At 38.0% G+C, this 18675-nt stretch overlaps 1 protein-coding gene across 1 annotated transcript in view; it reads left to right on the top strand.

The window, feature by feature from the left end:
- The window catches only part of USH2A (usherin), a 788115-nt gene that overhangs the window by 606939 nt on the left and 162501 nt on the right, over positions 1–18675 (top strand). The window contains exons 54-55 of the mRNA XM_029229459.1: positions 1813–2011; positions 13302–13409. Of these exons, the coding sequence (XP_029085292.1) occupies positions 1813–2011; positions 13302–13409 (307 nt within the window). The remainder of the gene's footprint in view (positions 1–1812; positions 2012–13301; positions 13410–18675) is intronic.

Genomic DNA, 18675 nt, shown 5'->3' with positions numbered 1-18675 from the left:
ATATATATATATATATATATATATATATATATATATATATATATATAATGGAATATTACTCAGCCATAAAAAAGAATGAAATAATGCCATTTGCAGCAACACAGATGGACCTAGAGATTATCATACTAAGTGAAGTAAGCCAGACAGAGAAAGACAAATATCATATGATATCACTTTATGTGGAATCTAAAAAAAAAGAATACAAAGGAACTTATTTATAAAACAGAAATGGACTCACAGACATAGAAAACAAATTTATGGTTACCAAAGGGGAAAGTGGGGAGGAGGGATAAAATAGGAGTTTGGGATTAACATATACACACGACTATATAGTAAAACAGATAAACAACAAGGACCTACTGTATAGCACAGGGAACTGTGCTCAATATCTTATAATAATCTATACGGTAAAAGAATCTGGAAAATAATATGTATATGTATGTATAACTGAATCATATTGCTGTATGCCTGAAACTAACACAAGATTGTAGATCAACTATACTTCAATTTTTAAAAAAGAAGGAGGAAAAGTTAAAAGTAAAGAATAAGATTAACATTTTTAAAGCTTTCAAAAATATATTCAAGAGGAGGAGCAGATAGCAGAATGGCAGAAGAAGATATTATTTGGCACTTTAAGTGAAAATGTCTAGTCAGAAGCTGGATTAAGAAGTGACTGAAATTTTCTGGAAAGATCTATGAGGGAAGTTGAAGCAGGGAGTTTGAGTGTGGTCGTGTAAGGGGAAAAGAGAGAGAGAGGCAAAAACCGAAGACCACAGATGACCAGCCCCCTTGGGGATGCTACTAAGCGAAAAATGGAAGAAACAGTCAAACAAATTAGGAGGAAAATAAGGAACGAGCCATTTCACAGATGCCAAGCTAGTCAGAGGAGACCCAGTTTTCATATGGTTTAAACTTGAGAAGCGCAGCGTCTTCACACACTGTGCAAGAAGCATCCAAGTAAAACGTTCAGTCACACACATCAGCCGTAGCTCACGTGAGCTGCTTTTTATTCAACAGACCCCAGAAGCATCTCTGAGTGCCCCACCCACTAAACAGAAGACAGCTGATTGGCCCAATCAAAAGTTAGGGTCCGAACGGTCCTAGAGCCATTCCGTGCTTTCTGCATAGCAGAATTCCTGCCTACCAGATGCCAAAACAGTTGGTGAAAAAGTGAAATCAGACTTCATTCTGTGAGAAAACAAAGGCAGCCAATTTTCTCCCAAAAATATATTTTGACAATATTGAGTAAATCACTGGTTGATTCTTTTTTTCTCCTCACTTGGTTCTCTTTCTAGAACATTGGTGCAGACACTGTAAAGTCATCCTGGGTATCATAGGAAGAGTACAGAAAAGGCTGCCCATTTATACTGTTCAAAGTGTATTATATGCAAGCAAGTTCAGATGTGGGTTTTGCTCCAAATTTACTGGTGCTTAAAATGTACAAAATCAGGCTTTAAAATGCAAAGACACCAATGGGCCATATGGAAGTTATCAAGAGTTCTCTAGTAAGACAGTCTGCCAGCCAGCTTTTACTTGTTTAAACTGAGAGCTGCAGTCTGCCATCAAAATTGTTGTTGAACCCGTGGTGATAAATGGTAGTCGAAGACTTATAGGATATATTCAAGGTCAGATTTCATTGTTTGAATAGGATGCGAGAGAAAGAATTTAAAAAAAGAGGGACTGCTTCTCCAAGCCCTGCTAATGATATGCCAGGCCAGACAACAACATTTTAAAACAAAAATGACATTCTCATTGATCAGAATACCTAGTGTACTATTCCAAGAAATTGCTGTTTAATTCCTGTGTTTTCAGGTCGTTGCAGCTACAACCCAAGGAGTTCCGCAAAGCATCCCTCCGCCAAGAATCGTGGCCCCCAGTGCGGAGACTCTGCATGTGAGCTGGGATGTCCCTCCTAAGCCAAACGGCGTCATTAAAGAATACCAGCTCAGGCAGGTTGGGAAAGGTCTCATCTACACTGACACCACTGACAGGAGGCAGCATACGGTCACAGGTGAAAAAAAAAGAGGAAAATGTACTGGAAGAGTCTGTCATTGTGGTTAGGGGGGGCAAAGCCTCCCAGGGGTGTGCGTTTGATATATGAGGTCACTTCAAAAGGACGTGTTCTCTTGACATATGGTCAGGTCCCACTTATCCATGCTAATAGAAGAGCCCACACTGGCAGCAATAAGCCACAACAGCAGATAACTTCAGAAATAATTTATAGTTGGCTTTGATATGCATTATGTGTAGGGTTTTTGCATCAGTATTAAGTTCTTTTTTCTCTTTTTCAGACAAACAGTAAGATGCATTTTCATTCCCCAAGGATATACTCATAGATAATGGTGCTAGGATAGCCAAGAATGTACTGGAAGGCAGTAGAAAAATCAGCCAGAGGCTAACAGTTGTCTGCTGCGTGGGTAATTAATACACAGAATAGTTGATAGTTGACTGGTTATGACAATTTGTTGTTATTATTAGTAACATTAATTAATAGTAATTGTATTATTTTTGTTGCTTATTATAACATTAGGTATTATAATTAGCTTTAATAATATAATAATAGTACAGTATAATAGTATAGTGTCAGATAATTACTAGCGATGATTATAATAATAATTAACATGTTTTAGTCTGAATGTCATTTCTGAAGGGAAGCATCTTCTGACTCACCAAGTCTAGATCAGCTTTCCTGATACACCATCACATCACCTTGTTTGATTTTCACCACAGACCTTTCACTGCCTGATAGTGTTTGCTTTCTATTTGTCTCTTTATGTCCCCCTCCACTGGAACGTAAGCTCCAGAATCGCAGAGACCGTCTCTACCTCGTTCAATACTGTATCTTTAGCACCTAGAACAATCCATGACTTTTCAGTAAGTGCTAAATAAATGAGGAATAAGTGAATTTAATATGTGTCAAATACTGTCCTAAGCCCTTGACATTTACGATCTAATTTGATCCACATCACAAACCTATAGGGCAGAGAGAATTATTACCCCCGTTTTACTTTTTTTTTTTTTTTTTTGCGATACGCGGGCCTCTCACTGTTGTGTGCTCTCCCGTTGCGGAGCACAGGCTCCGGACGCGCAGGCTCAGCGGCCATGGCTCACGGGCCCAGCCGCTCCGCGGCAGGTGGGATCTTCCCGGACCAGGGCACGAACCCGTGTCCCCTGCATCGGCAGGCGGACTCTCAACCACTGTGCCACCAGGGAAGCCCCCCCATTTTACAGAAAAGAATATTTCAAGAGATTTCGTAACTTAGCTCATTATTTAGATCTACTGAATCATTCCAAACAGTGGTGTAAGTTTAGATTCTGAGAACACAGAGAAGAGTTTACAAGCTTTTACTTTTTCCCTATTGCCAGTAGCCTCTCTCCAAGGCCTCCTGAGTGAATGCCTTCCTTCCATTAGACCCTGTACTTTGCAGGGGGCAGTGATACCAGAGATAACGAAACTCACATAGAAGTGCAGAAAGGCCTGGAAAAGCATGCCTGATTTTTCCTTAGAGGAGGCACAGGCCTTGTTACACAGGTGGAAAAATAAATTCCACAGTTCCCTGACACACAAGCAAGCACTCATGGACAGATGTCCACTGTTTTCCAAAAGTGTCATGAGCCTACAGAAGGTGCTTAATAAATATTTGCGGACCAGCACATTGTGATCGTGATCTGAAGATCCTGAGCTAAGCCAAGGATAATGGGGATGGAGAAAGCCCTCATCCATTTAGATGATCAGATTTGTTCCTTAGATCCTAGTTCACTAAAAATGAAAATCATCACAAGCAATTGAAATGATGTTATTTTCCATAAAAAAACTTAACATGTATACGGTGCTTTATAATTTTAACAAACCATTTGCATTTTGACTCCTGTGATTCTCATCACTTCCCTATAAAATGAGGGATGTTTTTAATATCCACATTTGAAAGATGAAGGTGATAACTGGCCTACTCGGGGTCCCCAAGGCATTCACTGCCTCCATCTATAAGGAAATCAGAATACCATTTCATTATAAAAAAAAAAATACATGTAGCCTGCTTGCTGTGTTCTAGATAGTACATTAAGTGCTCCAAAATAAGATTGTTGCTCTTAAGAAGCTCCCAGTACTACTGACAAGTTAAGGAATAGCTTGTGTAATGATACACCAACAGAACTCCGTACAGAATGGAGTGGGAGAAATCAAAAGAATGACTGAGGATGGCCATGGAATGTTAATTACAGAGTTTTGAAAGCCAAGTTAAGGCCCATTAAGACTTTGTAGCAGTAAAGGTTTCACAATAAACTGGGATACAAGGATAAAGAATTCTCTTCTTACAGAATCCGTCTACTCAACCAGCAAGGGCTTTGAACTGTCGCCAGCTGTACTGGTTTGCATTTTTTAGAAAACCAGAATTTACGTGCCGACGTACCAAATTCAATTGGGAGGTTCAAACCAACAGGATTGATAGCCTCCTTAATTATAAAAGTATTGCAAAGCTTTTTCTTTAAATACCTTCACTCTACCAGCTCTTCCTTTCATTATCATTTTTAATGGATATTTTCATGTCAGAGGATTTTATATGCATAACGTAATGGCAGAATTCCTCTTTTATTAGGATAAACATTTTAAAGTTTTTCTACCTAATTTTATTTTTTGTAAGATTATAAAGTGAAAAAATAATCTGTTAGAATTCATTTTAAACAGATTTAGAGAGCACTTCGCTTGAGCACTCTAGCCCTAAAGAGCGATTTCTTTGTTAAATAAGGAAATAAACCTTCATTCAACAAAACCTTACCAAGTACAGTATCGTAATATGCAGTTCCTATGGGACAGGAATGGTGCCTGGCATTAGAGTATCTAAAACCCAAGATCTGTGTAGTGTTCACACATTTTATCTGCCAGGGAAAATTCAGTTCCATGGTTAGCTGACTGATCAAATTCAGTAGGGAAGTATTTTATGATGAGAATGACTATTTTATTGAGTTCATGGAATTAACTAAAATAATCAAATTTATTTCACATTCCATCTCAAACATTTGATCCAAGAGCTGCCTGAACCCTCTGGAGATAAAGGTTTTGCTTTTCTCATCATTTCCAAAACCTTGGCATTCCCTAAGTTACAGTTGAACACTGATGAAGCCATAGCTCTAGTCACCCAGGAGCCTGAGAATCTAGGTCCTTACAAATGACAGAAGGGAGAGTGGGCACCTAGCATCAGCCGCACTGTCTCCATGCTTATTTTTAATTACCTCAAAGCTTTAGAAACATGATCCCGTAAATGCTTTGTGGGAATAGTGGCAAATGCACTCATCATGTGAAATCCATAAATTGCTTATAATCCTCTCAAGATGTTAAAGAAAAAGCATTAAGTAATTGAAGACAGGAAGTCCTCAGTTAATTATTTAGAGGTGTTATCAATGCTCTGAGTAAACTGAAGCGTTTTCTGCTATCTCACGGAGCCCAATACCATGGGGACCAAGGGGTAGCAGCCATCATCTTCTCATATTCGCTAATGCAAACAGCGCGTGGCAGCTTGTCAATAAAAGACCTTTTCATATCATTTATTACTAAACATGCCCACGGTCCTGCACAGAGCAATCAGGATGTCAGTGACGGCATTGTTTTACTTGGGTTGCCACGTAGGAAACGTGGGCCTCCTAATGTAGCCATCGGGATAGAGGAGAGGAGGAAAGGATTAATGAAATAATTGGGGCCACCGAGAACAAAATGAATTAATCATGTCGTCTTTAGCAGCAGACATGATAAGAGCTTATGTGTCTCTTAACTCTGGGGGAAATGTTTTCCAAATAATTCATTAAAAGTTGCTTATCGTTTCATTGCACTTAAAGGGGAAGAGTCACCAGCATTAAGTCAACAAGGAGAGAATAATTTGTCTTCCTTTCCCATCCTGTTAGAAGCTCAAGAACACCTCCTGTGATAAAATAGCATAAATCCTAACAAGGCTAGTTGTAGCAGAAAATGTACTATTATTGCACTAAAACAGATATACTACATACCACTTTTGAAAAAAATGAGGACATAGTTTGACCATCAATATCCCCAAATGTGGACATTTTTACATGAGGATTTTACATTTAAATAACTCTACCGTATGCTCCCATCGTGTGCTACACTTGGCTCTCATGGTATTTATGATACTTTATTGAATATCCTTTCTCTTTGTCTCTGTTCCTCAACCAGGAGTTAAAGCTCTTTAAGGACAGAGGCAACAGCGTCCTGTTTGCCATTGTGTCACCTGTACTGTGATCTATCACAGAACCTAACATATATTAAGTTTTTGAAAATCTTTGTTGAATGAATAAATGTTGACTAGTAAACTAGTATCTGAGTGACTAGATTCCATGTTGGTTGGATATAAAAATCACATTGTCAAACACAGCTAAATCTCAGCCAGGATGGGTGACAATTTGTGGGAACCAGTGCAAAATGAAAGCATGGGGCCCCTTGTTCAAAAATTATTAAGAATTTCAAGACGATAAGAATAGATTCAAGCACAGGACTCTTCTAAGCATGGGAGCTGGGGTGACTCAGCTTAGAGCATAGCTTGTGTGACCATGAAGCCAGCCCTGGTCTCTGGCAATCTGGATTTATTGGCAGTATAATTCATTTTTTTAATTTAATTTTTATTTTATATTAAAGTATAGTTGATTTACAATGCTGTGTTAGTTTCAGGTGTACAGCAAAGTGATTCAGTTATACATATACATATATGCATTCTTTTTTCAGATTCTTTTCCCTTATAGGTTATTACAGAATACTGAGTAGAGTTCCCTGTGCTCTACAGTAGGTCCTTGTTGATTATTTATTTTATATATAGTAGTGCGTATCTTTAACTGAAACAGATGGGATGAAAACTGGGATGGCCCTCGTGTCCTCAGAACAGCTTTGGGAGCCTCTGTTGTCATGTGTGATGCTCTAGGCTGCATTTCCCCTACTACCACCTGACCACTGACCGCCAAGCATCAGACCTGTGAAAGTAGATGGGAGAATTCATTTTATTTTCATTTTTCAAATTCCGAGGAAAACCTTGAGCCTAAATACTTGCAAAAATAATAGCACAACATCAACGACTACTTCTCCCTTTCTTTTACCATTCTTACACATATAATATTATAGCCAAAGAATAACAAGCAACAGCTACCTACACACCAATATTTAAAGGAAAAAAAAATTCCCCAGGAATCCCAGATATTTCAAGGTACTTTGCCTGGGCAATCACGACAGTTCTAGCCAACTCCCTTCCTCTGAGATGTATGTCCTTGTTGTGGATCATTTGAGCATCAGACTTTGCTGCCACCTGATGCCACATCCGGTTTCTAGAGCAGAAAATTCTGCTTGAAAATGTAGGGTAAAAGAGGCTTCAGTCTAGTACGACACCAGACTCCAGGGAAGAAAAATATGTATCAAAATAGTGTTACAAAAATCAAAAGCAAGGGTCTTTCCTTGGATTATCTTAATAATAGTCTTAATGTTAATATATTTGAAAAAGAGAGTCTGCCAAAGAAGTAACTCGTTCAGGAAGTACTTCTTGGGATGAATCTGATCACTATTATATTGGGAAGAGGAACCAAATCTTTGGTCTAGAATTTCACACCAAATACAGAATTAAGAATGCAAATAAGCTTGTAGCAAGTAGTCAGAACTGAAAGCCGTGAAGTTGTTTCACTGGCATTTGCGAATGCAAGAGCCTCTTCGTTTGGATGTTTTGACGTCCGATTCATATGAGACATCAACTGAACTCCTGTGTCAAAGCCTTGATACAAAAATGGACAGTGCTGATGGCCCCTCTCAAAGAGTCAAGAACTTGGCTTGACTAAGCAGGATGGGGGACTGCTGAGGTCATGCTGGATGATACTATCAAGAAAAGGGGACTCTAGCATGTGAGCTTCTGAAGTATTTTACAATCAAATTTTGTAACACAAATCATAATTTAAATCACCTTAGAGGTCTCTAAAGTGATTCCATGATGTCTTGGTGTGCCAGTTTTGAACATTCCAGATTTTCACGTGGAATGAGATTAATCTAAAATCGAACCCTGGTGTAGCTCTATCATCACAGACAAGGTTGCCGGTAGATGCTGGAAATTCCTGGGAATCTCCATGAGCAGAGATCACTCTGGGGGGAGTGAGATCCTGGGGGGAATCACTTAGTGAGATCCCAGGCAGGTGGGAGCAAAAGGGAGCTCTTTTCAGCAGCAAGACTAGATGTGTGGTTCAGGTGGGCCGGGGCAAACATCCAGTTTGGGTGAACTGATGCCAGGACAGGTAACCTGCCCACCGGGTGGACAGTACTTGGTAACCACCTAACAAAACCTTTTTGAAGTAACTCAAGTCTCTCAGCACTTGACCTAATTATTAACCAGGTTGATTGAGGAACTTGTGAAATTACATATTCGTTGGGATTATTTGATAATCCTTCAGAAAATAACAGATGATACTTAGAAAAACTGGATGAATGCTTTCAGGTAGCGCTAGCTATCTGAAATTGGAATGGACAAGAAAGCCTTTTCCTGACTAGCTGGAGATTAAAAATTAGAAACAAGCTGTTCTTTATAGAGTACATCCAATGTAACTTACATAGGTATGGATTTTGTTTTCCAGATCATCTTTTTATGATCCATAGGCAGGCTTTTTGAGGTCCCTTTTTAACACATATTTAGTCTTGAAAGGAATGTTACTTGAAAGTGTAATTGTAACGAGTTTGGTTATAGTATGCCTCTTTCCTTTATAAGAGAACACGATTCCCTTTAGGGAAGTTCAAGTAATTGGCAGCCACAGTAATCTCCACTCCACTGAAATGTTAAATACTTGACTTTTCTCCATGCATTTGTCTTTCTCAGTTCTACCCCCGCTATTCTTACTCTTTTACTTCAATGCTGAGCAGTTGAATGATGTTTTCTTTTCTCCTTCTACTCTTTGACTTTAGGATTAAGTTACAGTCGGAACAGTTCCTTGGAGACATCTCTTTATTTCCCTCTTCTCATCCTGATCAAGTCATGAGTAGTTTTCAATTGTTGTGCCCTTTCCATTGCCTGTTGCTAATATGTCATATGTATCTCATTTTAAGGACTACCAATAGGGGCTTCCTTAAAATGACAGCAAATTCCAGTTGAAATGTGTTGATTTTATTGAGTTTTACAGAGTCATATATATGAAAGGTCATCCAGTTCATGTAAATCATCTATGCTTCTCGGCAGTCCATGCTTTCCTTACCGACTGTTTGAACCAAGCCTACTAGTAATCCAACCCTCTAACAATAGGAAAAACACAACACCCAAGAAAGAGAATATAGAAAATAATGGATTCATCTATTGCCTTCCCTCAAGTTAGGCTGTAGTCCAATTTAGCAGTCTATACCCCCATGCCTGCAGTTTACAGATATGGAAACTGAGGCACCTAGAGGTCAGAGAACTGGCCCATGGTAGTAGTTAATATATAGGTAAGGATTAGACCCAAAGAGTCTAACCTCAGACTCTGTTCTCCTAACAGCTATGCTGTACTGCCTCAGTACATGAATTGTGGTCATATTCCAAATGAAAATATTTAAATACCTAGTCCCACATGGATTTTTTACATTACTGGAAGTGTCACTGGGCTTTGAGCTACCTATGTCATTTTCCTTATAAGCCTCAGAAGACTGACCCAACTGTTCTGGGTCACATTTCTCAGCCCAACTGCCCAGATTTGTATCCTGACCTCACCCTTTCTTATCTCTGTGATCATATTGAATATAGTTCCCTATGCTATACAGTAGGACCTTGTTGTTTATCTATTTTATATATAGTAGTGTATATCTATTCATCTCAAACTCCTAATTTATCCCTCTCCCACCCTTTTCCCCTTTGGTAACCATAAATTTGTTGTCTATGTCTGTGAGTCTATTTCTGTCTTGTAAATAAGTTCAGTTGTACCCTTTTTTTAGATTCCCCATATAAGTGATATCATATGATACTTGTCTTTCTCTGTCTGACTCACTTCACTTAGCATGATAATCTTCTGACTTCTTGACCAAGGCTTTCTACTCAACACTCAGTTCTACATCCTGACCACCACCCTTAATTCTAGTACTCCAATAGCTCCAAGAGATACATATTCCTCCACTAACTATGGCCCCATCCTCTGCTAGACCAACCCACCCCACCAATTTAAACACCTGTAACAAACTCCTTGGTACACCTTCCTTGGTCTACCAAAAATCCCTCAAGGGCTAGTTTCTCCACTGTTGTACCATTTCCAAACATCTGTCTTCTAGTGTTCTGGGCTATTTATAAAATGGATGGCACTCAACCCCCTCTGAAAAATTCTGTTAAAAAAAAGACAATCGCTACTTTTTTAAAAAAAGTATTCATTTATTTATTCATTTATTTATTTATTATTTATTTATGTATTTATTTTGGCTGTGCCAGGTCTTAGTTGCGGCACATGGGATCTTCGTTGTGGCATGCAGGATCTTTAGTTGTTGCATGTGGGATCTTTAGTTGTAGCACACGGGTTTCTTAGTTGTGGCATGCACATGGGATCTAGTTCCTCGACCAGTAATCAAACCCGGGCCCCCTACATTGGCAGCACAGAGTCTTACCCACCGGACCACCAAGGAAGTCCCTCTACTTTTATGTACAGTAAATTTTCTTTTTAGCTACTGTCCTCGCTGCAAATACCCTCAATCTTCTAATCAATCTTAGTACACCTCTGCAATGACATTTTCTTTTCCTTTCCTAAGACCTATCCTAAAATGTCCTTCAAAAGTCTGAAACCAGACCAACAAGAACACAAAATGAGAAGCAGAATTAAGGCTTTTTTTTTTTTTTGGTTAGAATATGCTGGAGAAAAAATCAAGTATCGCTTCACTTTTACTAGCCATACTTAAGTCTGACGTTCAGGAAAAAGATCTGGAAAATATTTATTGTTCATAAATTATATTAACTTTTTATATTATTTTAGTAATATTCTGCAACTAGAGAAGAATCTCCTACTCAGTGAAATAGATACTGTGGGCAGGAGTCCCTGTGGAATTATGAGGAAGGCCCTGTTTGGTCAAATCACACTTGTGATGGATACATGGACATCATCGCATCATAGCCCTGCCATCCTTATTGGGTACTTTTATGCCTCGGTCTTCCTTAAACAATATTTAACAGACATTGAATACATCAAATAGGCACTACTGGGAAAAAATGATTTAAATAAGAAACACTCAGAGATACCATCCTTACTCTCAAAAGGCTTACATTCTAAGTGAGAAAGTAAGTTATTCAGATAAAACGGTGTGACAAGGGTCAAGACCCCTTTTTCACTAATGGAAGTAAAGAAAGGGACATCGTCAGACTACACCAGCCACTGCAGTCTCTGACCTTCATTCTTGAATATTTCCTTCCATTTTCTCTTGAGCTCTATATTCTATCATCTTTAGCCTTTTCCCATAAGCTTTTATCAAACACACAAGGCTTGGATATGGCTTAGATCTTTCATCATATTCCTCATCCCTAAATCAGGTAAATATCAAAATTATGTAAATCCTCCATAGCAACCTAATGGAAGATTATAATCAAATAAGTATCCACATCTTGTCATTAAATTGATAAGGAAACACAAAGGGCTTTGAAGCTGAATCCTGGAGCTGCTCCAGCTACAGAACATTATGGCTTTAGCAGAGAACCCAGACTACTGCTTCAATTCTAAATGAACCAGTTAATTAATTTTTTCATTCACTTAACAAGCACCTACTTGGTGCCTGTCACCATTCAAAGGATACGGTTGTTGCCAAAACAAAGTCCTTGCTCTTTTTGAGGTTGCATCATGGAGGTGGAGACAATCAATAGATAAACAGACATATAATCAAACATCAGATAAAGTCGAAGGCTATGAAAGAAGAAAGTAATTTGAGAGGATAAAAAGTGCTGGTTATGGTGTGTAGATAGAGCAGTCAAAATCTTTTAAAGTATAGCATTTGAGCAGATCTGTATAAAGTGACAGTGTGACTTTATAAATGTCTCTGGAGGAAGAGTCACCTCACCAAAAGAACAAAATATGTGAAAATGTAGTTCTAAATTCATGAAAAAATAAGTATAGCAATTATTGGATCCATGTTATAACTTAGCCCAATATTTGACGTTAGAGATTAAGTCCTATTCTTTTTTTAAGAAAATATTTGTAAAGCATTGTTTGAGTTTTCCCAAGAATCAAGGCAAGAAATGTTAGCCTCTATGTATCCTTGTTGAATGCTGCTGAGTCGTAAGGTTGCTTCTGCTAAAATAAAGTACTTCTCTAAGTAACCCATCCCATCTGCCTTAACAGCCTTAGAAGCTAGATGCAATGGTTCCCCATTTTACAGATCAGTAGATGAGAGCAAAGTGAAGCTAAGTAACTTGTCCAGGGTCACTGGCCACAGAGCAGTGAAGTCTGACAATATGTAACTTCTATTGTAAATGGATTGCCATTCTTTTTTCCCCTGAGAATTTATTGATCAATATTGTGCTACATCATACATCATACATCTGAATACAAAAGAAGTAATAAGCAGCATCCCTTCATCAAAGTGTATTTAATCTACATGTAAAGACAAAAGCAACATATCCCCCAAAAAACTACAGAAGTAAGCATAAGATGGTACAGTATGGGAACATATGGTGAAGAAATGCAAAGTTTAAAAAACAAGAGTTAGTTGGTGTTAATATGAGCTGAATATGGCTTGGGGCTAAAAAATGTTGACTCTAACCTTCTTTTTACTTTTTTTCTGCCTCTGTTCATATAAGAAGCAATTGAAGAAACTGGGGTGGTTCGCCTAGAGAAGAGAAAAGTCAGGGGGGATTTGATAACTGTCTACAAATATTTGAAGAACTGTCATGTGGAAAAGAAATTAGATTTGTTCTATAAGTCCCTAGCGGGTGGAAGTGATAGAAAGAGTTCACCACAATATAAGGAAGGACTTTCAAACCAAATAGAGAACTGTAGAGCTCTCTAAAGGTAGAGTGGGCTATTTGGGAGATGGACTACTTTGATCCTCTAGCCAGGGGAGCCCCTTCAATGACACCTTGTACAGGGGAATCAAGGGTAAAATGGATGGATGGATGACATGAATTTTCAGATCTCTTCGAAGGTTGAGAATTTATTATTTTACCAGTGAGAAATGAAATTTCTATTAATACTGAGCTGCTTATGAAGTTCCTCTCTCCCTTAGAGAGTGTTTTCTGCTCTTAAAATTTTTGGATATCATATCTACAGCTCTGCATGTGACTGCTCGTGCTTACCTGATAATAAATAATCCTCTCAAGAGGTACTTGATTTCTTTTTGCTCTTTCTAGGTCTCCAGCCATACACCAACTACAGCTTCACACTTAGAGCTTGTACATCTGCTGGATGCACTTCAAGTGAGCCTTTTCTAGGTCAGACTCTGCAGGCAGCCCCTCAAGGTAATTAAAAAATACCCATGACTGGGGAGAAGAAGTTTTCATTTGGTATTTTGATGTGAACTCTATAAACTCTTTCATAACAAACAAGGAAGAAGGAATAAAGTCTATAAGTACAAAATTAAATAAAATTTCAGGTTCCTATTTCTCAAGTTTAGTTAAACTATAAGCTTCCCAAGGCAGTTTGCCTTCAATTCCTTAAACCTTTTAGATGTGGTTTTACATGGAAAAACACTATTATCTACTTGGATACGAAATTCCTCCCAAAATCAAGAATTAAATATTCCCAGAGCAGCTAAAATATAACAAGCACCATGCTCCCTATTGAAGCTGATTAAAATATTCACTGCCCTCAAGAACTTAGAGTCAAATAGAAGTGATAGGACAAGTACCCAAATCTGTATGAAGAGAGAGAATCTTAAAGGTGATGTTAAGAAAGAATAAATGAACAGAATGCTCAGGTTAATCTATGAAGGGAGAAATTATAACCCATCACAGGCATCAAGAAAGATTTTAGGGAGCAGATGCCTTCTGAGATGGACCACAAGGAACAAGGATTTTGACAAATGAATGGTAGGAGGAGAAATACACAGCTTGAGGGAATGTGAAGTGGGACCATCACCTTGGAAATCAAATTGGTGATGTCTATTAAACATAAAATGTTTCCCCATGACACAGCAGTTTCAATTTCATTATCTATGCCAGAAAATAACACTTCCACAACTGCACAAGGAGGCATGCACCAGGATGTCTTTTGAAGCCTTTTTTTGTCGTTTGTTTAATGGCAGAATACTTGAAGCAATTGAAATGTCTTTGAGTGGGGGCATTGCTACCTAAATTCAGGTATATTCACATTATGGAATTCCATGCATCAGTTTAAAGGAATGAGATGATCCATACATATAAAATAGAAGTTATAGAACTACATTCATGTATGGTGTCTTTATGTATAAAACAACACATAGAAAATGATATTCATTTCTACAGATAAATAAATAAATGCATAGGAAAGATTCTGGCAGCATATACACCCAAATAATAACAACGGTCTGTGCGTTAGGAAGTGGGATGGGTAGTATCATTTACTTGCAGGAGAAAAATGTGTGCAGAAGCTTGGCTAGTGATCAACTAATTCTTTTGTTAATCTCTACTATCTGCCTGTTTTCCATGTGGGGAAACAGAGGCATAAATAAGTTTCTGAACAGAAATATAATGTTAATGATCATCAGACAGTCCTGAACTACTTGTCCATTACTCTTCTAATGAAGGGGTTGTTGTACCTCAGAGTATTAGACCTGAACTTCCTACCAGTAAATGGGGAATAAAATGGAAAATTCCACATATGGGGCATATGGCTCCTCACCAGGAATTCACTAATGATGTTTTCTATATAAAGAATGTTTCATGTCAAAAAGCTTAGTGTTCCTATGAAAGGAAGAAACCAGCAGTGGATTTTTTGGAAAGGTAAACTGTCAAATGGATACTTTGATGATAATGGATAATTTCTAAAGGATCTATCAACCAGTTTTGGCTGAAACTCAGCCAGATGAAAGAGCAGGGTCTCTCCAGTTTACTCATCCAATCCATATATTTAAATTCTTAGAAAATATGCATCCCTATTCTCACTTTGTCCAAAAAAAAAGATCTCTTGAAAGAGCTCAGATTTCATGACTTAAACATTATAGCTTTCAACAGTGCAGGGGAGTATGGGATGAGAAATATTTTACTTGATTTCTGTTTTTAACTTTATGCACCTTTACTTTAACACAAATAACTGTGCAAAGGAACAATAAACTAAATGAGCTTTCCTCTGCAGAACAGACATGGATTTAGAATCCACTTTCCGGCTGTGTAAGTGCCAATTGTGAATAACTTGTATGAGAAATAAATGTAGTCGGAGTGCTTAACTTGGAGGTTGTGAGGGAACAAATCAGCAGTAACATTAAGTTGTGTTGTTTTGCTAAAGTGGAAATAAACATATTATATCATTTTAAATTAATAACCCAAATATAGCTAATTTTAAAAGGTCTCGTTGAGTGAATCAGCCATAGTTTGAAGGTCTAACATTTGGGTGTCTAAGTGGATATGGAGAGAATTAAAAGAAGCATTTGTTCCTAGCTACCCTGAGAGCTCCTCATTTCTTTCATTTTCAATCTAAAAAAGAAAAAAAAAAAAAAAAAAGCACGTTATGACCCCATCGGTAAGTTGGACCTAATTCTCTCCGATTTTAACCTACTAGAAAAATGGCGTTCCCATAGTCAAATAGTGGGAAGAGCTTGAACTGGATTATTGCTCTCTTTTCAGGATTGCTCCCATACTGGCAAGCTCTCATTCATTTTTAGAGTTCAAGCATGCAAAATTGCAGGCATGCGTTCCTCTAGCATTGATAATATGGAAAAGCAAAAGGAAAAGAAGGCCAGTCTTTTTCAGTTTCATTCCAGATTCCTCTTCCTCTGCCCTTCTTTTATCTGTTGATGCTCTCCCTTGGAATTCTCCAGTACTAGCTGGAATTCCTAATGAAGGTGGAGAGCTCCCAAATTCTAGAGCTTTCACAAAGCCTACACTCACAGATTTAAGGCCTGTCTGTCTACCAGTCTATGAGATGTTTATATTTAAGTGTTTTACAAATATTTCAACCTCAGTATTTCAATGTTTAAAATCTCCCTCCCCGCTAACTTTCTTTTCTTCCCTTTTCCCTCTCTCAAATACCACTATCTAATCATCTAAGCCCCCAAACTGACATTCTTAATGCTTCTCTTTTCCTTAAGTTATAGTAGACAATTCTTCATAGTTTTATTAATTTTAAATCTTAAGGATTTTTAAAATGTTGTTCTTCCTTTCCATCCCTTCTGTCGTTGCCTTAGTTGAGACACCTACAACTTCTCCAGAGCCTCCTAACTAGTCTCCCTGCCTCTGGTCATTTCTCCTCTTTCTCAAATCACCATCCCAATTCTTTTTTAACAGTTTTGCCAAAATAGGCATAACTCACATTAATTACCTCCATAAAAATCCCATTTCTTTCCAGGAGGAAAAAAATCCACATCTTCTTAGTAAATCAAATTAGACCCCTCAAGTTTTAACTTCTGCCAGTCTGGCAAGTCTTTCGGTCTTTCCCACATGCAACTTAATGTACCAGTCATGCCAATATACTTGAACTTGTACCATGCTTTCCCTATCTCTAGGACTTTGTGTGGGTTTCCCTCAGCCTCTAGATACCCTTCCCTACATCCTCACTCAGCTAACTCCCATTTTTTCAAAATTTGACTCAGATGTCTCCCATTCTGAAAATCTCCTCTGACCCCATCCCCTTCCCATCCATCCCCATTTCACTCCCAGCCTGTTTTAGGTACCATGGCTAAGTGCTCTAATAGCACGCTAAGCTTCCTTTTCTTAAAGCACTTATCAAACTGGACTATAAATTGTTATTTACCCATTTTTATTCATCACGATACTATAGGTTCCTTGGAGGATAAAGACTATATATCTTTATCCCCACATTCACAGTGCCCAACATAGAAAATGACTAAGTTGAGTAGAATGTTGAATCCACAAATGAACGAATAATAAATGGCCCAGAATTCAATGTACTTCTGACATCAGCCAATACAAAACTGGTTCCTTTGATTAACTTCCAAGGGAAAGCCAATCCACAAAAAATGTTGGGATTTTTGACTTGGAATTTGTAGGGACATAAGAAATGGGTAATACTGCATGACACTCAAGACAAAGTTAAAACAAAGCCAGTGGACATGTTCCTTATTTAGTAGCTATTATGTCAAGAGACCAGCCAAGGTGTCCTTCTGACCTTTCCCTCTTACACCTCTCAGCTAGTTTACCTGCTCCCCACCCCACTTCTAGATGATTTCCCTCATGACCATCCATTTCCTTCCCTTGAACAGCCTCAGTTCTGCCCTTCCATTATGTAGAATAGGTTTTCTGATGTCACTGAGACCCAGGCTCAGTGAGGGAGGTAGATTCTTCACCTGGGACTTACTAAGACCTCTCACCAAGGCGGGTCTTATCCTATCAAAGATTTCTTGCAGCTGCCAAAGATAAGAGAGTCTCCATAACATTATGTAAGTGAAAACACAGGGATTATTAGTTTTTTACACATTCCAATTTCATCTTATAAATCAAACCAACGGACACAGGGTTATTGCCAACATGAACAGAGCTTTCACCAGCTTTTCTAAATATAAAACTCAACTTTTATTTAAAACACAAAGCAACACCAAAATGTGGCTTCATTTTATCTCATTAACTCCTGCATTTCCACAGACTGCATTGACTGATTCAAAGCAGAAACTAAGCGGTAGCCTTTCTCACACCTTGGTGATTTTTAATACATCCTTCAAGGTAAGGAAGACAGGACTGCAGGAAGCGGATTGTGAACTACAGCCTTATACTTTATCTTTTAAATCAACAAACTAATATCACGTTTAAATCGGAGCTCTAATTAGCTGGGTGAGTCATCCAGCAGCTGTTGGCAGAGAGACCCAAACATAAATGTATATTATGATTTGTGGATTTGTTCAAGTACCTAACACAGGGTGAGTTTTCAGAACAAAATGAACTACTCTCTTCTCAGGAGTAAGCTGTTCTTTAGGAAATCAGTAAGTTTGAGCCATTTTTAAGTCGATCTTGATTCTTTCAGAATGCTGCTAAGTAAATAGCATTTGAATGTCCTTTTCTTATAAAAGTGTTGAAACCTTACCCTTTCCTGAGTAACTTACACAGGAGGTACAATCAACCAAAAACTATTGATTTTTGAGAACCTAATATTGAAATGAGTTTTTAAAAGCTGAAGAAGAGAGTTACAGAGTCTATTCAGAGCATGACCAGATGACAGCATGAAAATCTTTCTCATCGCTAGGTTCTCCATCAATACATTTTTACATTGATAAGACTGCTTAAATATTTGACCTTGAATTACAGTTGTTTGTGTACACATTTTATCTTTTATACAGAGGGTATAAACTCCTCATAAAAATGAGCCGTATCTTAGTCGCATTTGTATTCCATAGAATACTTAACATAGTAATTTGTGGGACATAAATTTACAACAAAATTATTCAATATTTATGAGGCATTGTGCTATCCATAAAGATACATGGACTACTAACACAGAGTAGACCCCTGCCCTCATGCAGCTAACTTTGTATTAAAAGCAGGAGAAAGAAATAGACCACACAGTCATAAAAACAAAAAATAATGATGATATCAAAGAAAGAAGATGATTATTATGTTATGAGCATGGAGAGGAAAATAG

This window comes from Monodon monoceros, unplaced genomic scaffold, assembly GCF_005190385.1.
Source record: "Monodon monoceros isolate NGI ecotype Baffin Bay Population unplaced genomic scaffold, NGI_Narwhal_1 Super_Scaffold_18, whole genome shotgun sequence".
Lineage (NCBI taxonomy): Eukaryota > Metazoa > Chordata > Mammalia > Artiodactyla > Monodontidae > Monodon > Monodon monoceros.
This window is presented reverse-complemented; position numbering and strand designations above follow the sequence as displayed.